Here is a 7,500-nt window from a genome sequence, read left to right as displayed (position 1 = left end):
GCAGAGTGGCGTTGTCCTTCAGCAGCCGGGTCATCTCCATCTCGGACTGGCCCCCGCAGATGTGCCGCTGGTTGTGGAAGCGCAGCTCCGTCAGCGAGGCGTTCTCCGCCAGAGCCCTCACTAGGGCCAGGATGCCGCGCCCCGTCAGCTGGTTGGAGTCCAGGTTGAGGCTGACCAGGGTGGCGTTGGAGCGGAGCGTGGTTGCCACGGCGAAGGCCACGTGGTCGTCGGCGCGCGTGTTGGCCAGGCTGAAGGAGCGCACGTGTGTGTTCCCCCGCAGCGCCTCGGCCATCTGCAGCAGGGTGTCCGTGCGGATCGCCTCCGAGTTGTTGACGTTCAGCTCCGTCAGCTCGGGGTCGTTGCTACGGACCTTCTCCAGCAGTCCGTCAAACATGGATGTCTCTTCGCTCTCCTCCTCCTCCTCTTCACACTCCTTCTCCTCATCACTGCCCTCCTCCTCCTCCTCCTCCTCTTCCTCCCCCTCCTCTCTGGCTGGTCTGCTGGGTGGGACGCCCAGAGTGTTGTGGTTGGCCTCCTCGCTCTCCTTACTGTTCAGCTTGCTAGGCCTCCTCTCTGATCTCTCTCTCCTCTCCTCTGTCTTCTCGTCTCTCCTCTCCTCTGTCTTCTCGTCTCTCCTCTCCTCTCTCCTCTCCTCTGTCTTCTCCTCTCTCCTCTCCTCTCTGCTCTCCTTCCTATTCAGCCTGCGTGAGATGGCCTCTGATCTCTCTATGCTCTCCTCTCCCCTCTCCACCTCTCTCTTTCTCTCCTCTCCCTTCTCCACCTCTCTCTTTCTCTCCCTCTTCTCCTCTACCTTACTCTTTGTAGCTTCTCTTTTTCCCTCCTGTTTAGACACAGAGCCTGTTGTCTTCCTCTCCCCTGTTCTCCTCTCCTCCACCGCTCGCTCTCTCTCCCCTGCTCTCCTCTCCTCGACCGCTCGCTCTCTCTCCCCTGCTCTCCTCTCCTCGACCGCTCGCTCTCTCTCCCCTGTTCTCCTCTCCTCCACCGCTCGCTCTCTCTCCACAGCCTCCCTGTTCTCTATCTCTCCCTGCAGTCTGGATATCAGCCCCTTTGAACGTGAGTCCTCTCTTCCTCTTCTGAACTCCTCTCTCCTCCTCCCCGCTCCCTTCAGCTCTGTTTTCTCCTCCTTCTCCTCCTCTTTTCTTCTGCTCCATCTATCCCTCCTCTCCTCCTTCTCCTCCTCTTTTCTTCTGCTCCCTCCATCCCTCCCCCCCTCCTTGCTCTCCTCTATGGTTTTCTCTCTGCTCTCTGTCCTCCTGAGTCTCTTACAGGATGCAGTGTTGCTGCTGTCCTCCAGGTGGCGCTCTTTCCAGTCAGCCGTGTCCCCCGCGCTCTCAGTCAGTCTGTCCTGGGCTGGAGGGGCACTCTCCTCCTGCGCCTCCTGCTCCTTCTGCTCCTCCTGCTCCTCCGCACTGCTGCTACGTGAGAAACTCCTCTCCCGGCTCCGCCCCATCCCACGCAGACGCTCCGCCTTATTCTCGCTCTTCAGCTCCCCCTGCAGGAGACAGACAATCAATCAAAAAATAAATTAATTAATAAGGGAATCAATCACTCACTGAATCATTAACTCAACTACTCAGCCAATCAATCGATCACTCACTAACTTAATCACCCAATCACAGACTCAATCAATCACTCACTCAGTCACCTAATAAATCAGTCAATCAATCACGCAAGCAAGCGATCACTCACTCAATCACTCACCCACTGATTCAGTCAATTCCTCAACACATCAATCACTCACTCACCCAGCCAATCAATAGATCACTCACCCAGCCAATCAATCGATCACTCACCCAGCCAATCAATCGATCACTCACCCAGCCAATCAATCGATCACTCACCCAGCCAATCAATCGATCACTCACCCAGCCAATCAATCACTCACTCACCCAGCCAATCAATCGACCACTCACCCAGCCAATCAATCGACCACTCACTAACCTAATCACTCAGTCACAGACTCAATCAATCACTCAACACATCAATCACTCACTCTGTCAATCCACCCTCCATCAATCGATAAAGCCACTAAATAATCAATCATAGATTCATCCATCAAGCTTTCTATCAAGCAATCAAGAATCAAGAATAGTCAAAGCCAGGGCCGGCGATTGCTATAGGCGAACTAGGCGACTGCCTAGGGCGACAAATGGGTTGGGGGCGCCCTCTAGGGTCGCCCTTAGACCTACTTCCCATTAATCATAGTGAGAATAACAAGCAAATTAAAACATGTTTATTAATCATGATCATCCTAGGGCGCCACTTCAGCCACACGTTTACTTGTCAACCCGATTTTTAAATTGAATTTATGGTTATTGTCGATAATTTCCTAATTGGGGGGGGGGGGGTTGCGTTAAGTTACGTTAGATTACGTTAGTTACGTAAGGGCTCCTGCTCACACCTAGGGTGGGGTGAGCGTGTTAGCTACGTGGCATTCGCAAAAATGAAGCGGTCTAAACCATCTGGAGCACAGGGACGAAAACGAAGAAAGGAAGAAGAGGAAAAGAAAGCCAAGTATAGAGGTAAGTCTTCTCATCTCAGCCATTAAGGTGTCAAACTAAATAAATGTAGTATTGTGCATCACCTAATATTGGACGTTTCATTGCTGTCACTTAGGCTAGCTATAGCTAGCTAGCGACTGTTACTTTGCTAATTTGCTACGTAGGCTATTACTAGCAAACGTAACTTCACTGATAACCTACATGGATGTAAATGTCAAAAGACCAGTATCTGGATAACGTATGCTAGTTATGAAAACTACAGTTGCTGTCTACATTCATTATAAATGGCATAAGTTCTGTTTAGTGAATTCACAACTAGCAGGTGCATACACACAGTAACCATTTTGGGGATAGTGGTGTTCACCCTTCTGTACAGTTCCTTCCCAGGAATATACTAAAATATATATGTTTTTTGTTTTGTTTTGTTCTCATTTTTTATTTTTGTTTTAAATTGGCCAGATGCACTCAGGCAATTTTTGCAGAGGCCGGCACCTGCTGGAGAAAGGACGCCTGATTCGCCTCTGTAAGTAGCCTACACAACTAGTACTATTGTTGCTGTTTTTGTTATTGTTATTATTATTATTATTAGCAATTATTACTTTCATAATCACATCACATTAATACTACTAATTGTAATCAGTAGCCTAGTATTATTTAGCCTTGTAGCAGTGGTGGCAGTAATTGTAATGTATCTACTACAAGTTACATGGTCAGATAAAATGTATTAATGCAACTATGTGGTAGGATGGTAGAAATGACCAAATGCAATTGTGTAATGAACAGCATGGATGAATTCTGTGTTTAAATACAGCTGCAGGAGAAGGGACATCCAGTAGTTCTCAAGGGGCCAGTAACACACAGGCCAGGAACACACCGCCTGCATCAGGTGAGTCTATTTAATAGTATTTATTCAAGCTACATCCATACTTTAAAGTACAATAGAAACATGTTAGCATGTATTAAATACAATAGCTTGTTTTCTTAAAGAAGTTCAACCACATTCATGATCATTTCACTTATTATATTAAACACTGCTTGTCTGGCTATACAATATGCTTGAATACAGGTGAAGGTGAAGGGACATCCAGGACCACATCAAGCACTCAGGGCACCAGTGAAACTACACTGCCGCCTGCAGACACCTCACCCTCCGCAATTCCTGATATCCAGGGAGAACCTATAGATCCTGCTGACTGGCCAGCCCTCTGTGATCCGGTAAGGATAGTTAGTTAGTTTGCAGAGGACCATACCAGACCAGTCCAGACTTTACATTTCCAAAAAAGAGATGATGGGAGAAGCTGCCACCACAACCACTTCTACAGGAAATTAGTAAATGGGGAGAAAATCAAGAGAAGCTGGCTTGTATATTCAAGGAAAAACAATACTCTGTATTGCTTCTGCTGCAAGCTCTTTTCACAGAAAAATGACCACCTCATTAGGAGTGGCCTAAATGACTGGAAGAATTAGTGAGGTATTTGAGATATTTTGTAGTGGTACGTACAGTATCCATAAAAGCTCTTTTGTTTGTAGAGGGTATAGTTAGGGTATAGAGGGTCATAATTTGCTTACAGGTGCTTAAGAGTGTTTTGCACAGTTTATGGTTTTGCACAGTTTATGGAGTTGATTTAGTCCTAACTTTGAGTGTGTAATACATTATTTTAAATAATAAAAAAGAAAATGTTCTGAAACTATTCCGGTGTTTTTTGTCCATGCACCATTTATTGTTGAACTGCAATGTAGAATAGTAGAATTATAAGTGGGTGAAAAAACTGCTATGCAAAGTAAAGCGGTTAAGTTAATATATGTCTCTTCAGTGATGTTAAGTATTGTGTGTGTGTGGGGGGGGGGGAGCCGGCCCTGGTCAAAGCCATACGTCATCAAGATCATTCAATCATCAAATCTACCGATCAACATATCACTAACTATCCCTAAGTCTGTGTTACATTAATACACATTACATTGCACATTGCTCATTCACATTGCACTCCTGTTTTGCATTTTGCACTCTACTTTCCACTTTACTTTTTTTTATATTCATTGTTTATATATTTGTATCGTATGTATATATTGTGTTTTTTGGTTCTTATGTGTAGTACTTATTTGTGTTTTTATGTTTTTATGTTATGTGTAGTACTTATTGTGTTTCTATGTTTTTATGTTTACTGTATGCACCTTCACACCAGAACAAATTCCAAGTAGGTGTAAACCTACTTGGCAATAAATCCCATTCTGATTCTGATTCTGATCACTCAATCAATCAATCAATAAGACATTCAGTAAATGTACAGATGAATATGTTAACTATTCTCCAAGAAGTACCCGTATCAGTCCATCTGTGTTTATGTGTCTATGTGGGTAAAGGACAGAAGGAAGGGATGACCACAGTTAGAACCACAGTGAGAGCCCATAGTGAGAGCCCATAGTGAGAGCCCCACATTAGAACCATAGTGAGAGCCCCACATTAGAACCATAGTGAGAGCCCCGCATTAGAACCATATGACACCATATGACTCCGAAGCAGAACCTTTCAGATCCGAGCCTGAGATGCGGGCCTGAGATCCGGGCCTGAGCTAACCCAGGCTCAGCTGCTGGAGTTGAGAAAAGCTCCACACAGAGAACAGGAAGTCTGTAGGTGTGGGGTCCACTGCCCAGCTCCATCGCTGCTTTCAGCACTCTAAGGTGAAGTTTTTTATAGTCTTATATAAACTCAGCTCGCTGACAAGAGGACAGAATCTGTGCATCTCACCCTCTACCTCTACCGTGTCCTCTGGCTACACTCAAGATGTTGAAATATTCTAAAACTAGCCCCACATAAATCTCTCTGTTTATAAATGTTTCCTCAACTCTTTGAGTACAAAATCATTATATAAAACTCGCTTGGCTGATCCTGAGTAACGCATTTTTTTTAGGTGCGCATAGCGAGCTATTTATAGGCTGCCTTTAATTGCCGCTCCTCCGAAGAGAATTGCGCGCGCGCCATTGTTTGAGGAACTCTCAGATCTCGCAGATGTGTCCGTAAAAGGCAGTGTGAGCACGAGAAGCCTGCCGGAGGAATTCCATCCGGTCGCGCGTCTGGCTCTGTGGAGCGCGCGATCTTTCATCACTTTGTCTCACGCTTACCTTGACTCCGACTGCTTCTGATGTCATGGCACGTGATGTGTACCGTTGAAATGATCAGACTATGTTACGATCACCACTGTACAAATGTTCCAAGCCATGATTGATTTGGTCAAATCAAACACCAACATCAGTGAATGCCAGAACGATGTGGGTAAACTTCGTATGGGCTGCTGACAGATCCAGCATTAATTTCCCTCTTTCTGTGTGGTAGGTTACATATTCTGACGTGGTTATACACCACCCAGGCATTCACTGGTGCTGATGGAGTTGCACTCACGTGAACCGCTTTGTTGATAAAAAAGCTTTCAGTGCCGAGGAGGGCAACCTCGGTCAAGCTGTGCTCTTTTTACCGCTCTCCCTGGAGCACGCGGCTTCAGTGGAGCATGAAGTCAGTGTTGCCAAGCAACTGAGAGTGTGATGGTGCCCCGGCGAGCGACTGACATTTCGCGCGCAGCGTTTTTCCGTCCCTCTGCCTCTTAACTCTTTTCAAACAAACAGCGCGCGGTGTCTCCAAGGGGCTCCGAAGCAAGGCTCGAGTTTCCAGCCTCGCGGACCACCTGTCCAAGGGCCCGCTCATCAGCCCGCTCATCCAAACAATCTCGCGGACACTCTCTGATAATGAGATCAGGAGAGGCATCTAAGCACCGACGGAACCCCGTTAAATGCCGGAGCAGTGGGATTGGCACCGGCTGCGTTTTGACAGCAGTCAGCGAGCTTGTTAGGGGTCTCTGCGGACCGCGGGCAAGAGGGCAGCCGGGGAGGGCAATGCCAGGTCAAACTAACACGTGGATTACTGCCCAGCCAAAAACAACTGTCTGTCTCACACTCTAAATCATACCACGTATCTAACATCCAGCCCTAATTTCAGTGCCTTGTAGAAACACCAGTAAACCCACACACACACACACACACACGATACTTGTAGGGCTAACTTTTTTGCTGAATGAGAATTGTGTTGAGCTGTTGTTGACAGTCAGAGCATTTTCCTGGAAGGGCCTCAGGCCAGTTTCCCTCCACCGCCCTCTAAACAGCAGGGCGGTCATAGTCAGGACTACCTGCTCCTGGACACCTGTTCTCACAGGTAGGCTAGCTGATACAGAATGGGTTTCGACCACACGACAAATGCCTTGGAATCAATTATCATCAGCATGTTCATGAACCCATGCTTATACAATATATTTGGCATTATCGTTGTCAGGGGACGTTTGAGAAACTAACTTTGGTCAACAAGTCTTCACTTAGGTGATTACTGGACAACATTTGTACTAGAAGAAGACAGTCAATTAGCCACTCTTACAATCAGTTATACCCTCTGTCGAGACATTCACAATCAGCTATACCCTCTGTATTTAGGCCAATCAGCTATACCCTCTGTATTCTCTGTATTTAGGCGGCTTACACTCACTCAGACGGGCACATTTCCTGGCACGCTCACACAACAACATACTCCAGAAGAACACACACACACACACACACACACACACTAACTGCACTTGTCTATACCTCCACGGACCGCTCTCTCCGAATGAGCTTCTTGGTCTCCCGCTCGCAATAGAACAGCATCGCCTCTCTGTCGTAGCCCCGCGTGGGCTGCTTATCCGTCTGGTTCCGCTGCCGCAGCCCCACGGGCACGCTGGGGTCCGGGTCGATGACGGTGAGCTCTTTCTCCAGCTCCTCCATCTCCTCCGGAGACAGGGTCGCGAGCAGGCAGTCTAGGTCCTCCTCGCCACTGGACATGGTCGGAACCACCGGCTGCGCGTCCGTTAACTTTTTGATCAACTTTTCTAATTCTTTACAGTTTCAGCAGCACGCAGATAATCCCGGTTCAGCGCGTGTGTGTACACTCAGAGGACGGACA

The 7,500-nt window shown here is 47.3% G+C and overlaps 1 protein-coding gene across 1 annotated transcript in view; it reads right to left on the bottom strand.

Moving 5' to 3' along the window:
• The window catches only part of LOC105902194 (leiomodin-1), an 11,908-nt gene that overhangs the window by 3,573 nt on the left and 835 nt on the right, over nt 1-7,500 (bottom strand). The window contains exons 1-3 of the mRNA XM_042707537.1: nt 7,146-7,500; nt 1,229-1,513; nt 1-841 (exon numbers count right to left, since the gene is read on the bottom strand). The exon at nt 1-841 is cut by the window's left edge and continues 500 nt beyond it; the exon at nt 7,146-7,500 is cut by the window's right edge and continues 835 nt beyond it. Of these exons, the coding sequence (XP_042563471.1) occupies nt 1-841; nt 1,229-1,513; nt 7,146-7,379 (1,360 nt within the window). The 5' untranslated portion in view covers nt 7,380-7,500. The remainder of the gene's footprint in view (nt 842-1,228; nt 1,514-7,145) is intronic.

The sequence above is a fragment of the Clupea harengus genome, chromosome 4, assembly GCF_900700415.2.
Source record: "Clupea harengus chromosome 4, Ch_v2.0.2, whole genome shotgun sequence".
In the NCBI taxonomy this organism is placed as follows: Eukaryota; Metazoa; Chordata; class Actinopteri; order Clupeiformes; family Clupeidae; genus Clupea; species Clupea harengus.
The sequence above is the reverse complement of the archived record's forward strand: the minus strand, read 5'-3'. Positions and strand labels throughout refer to the sequence as shown.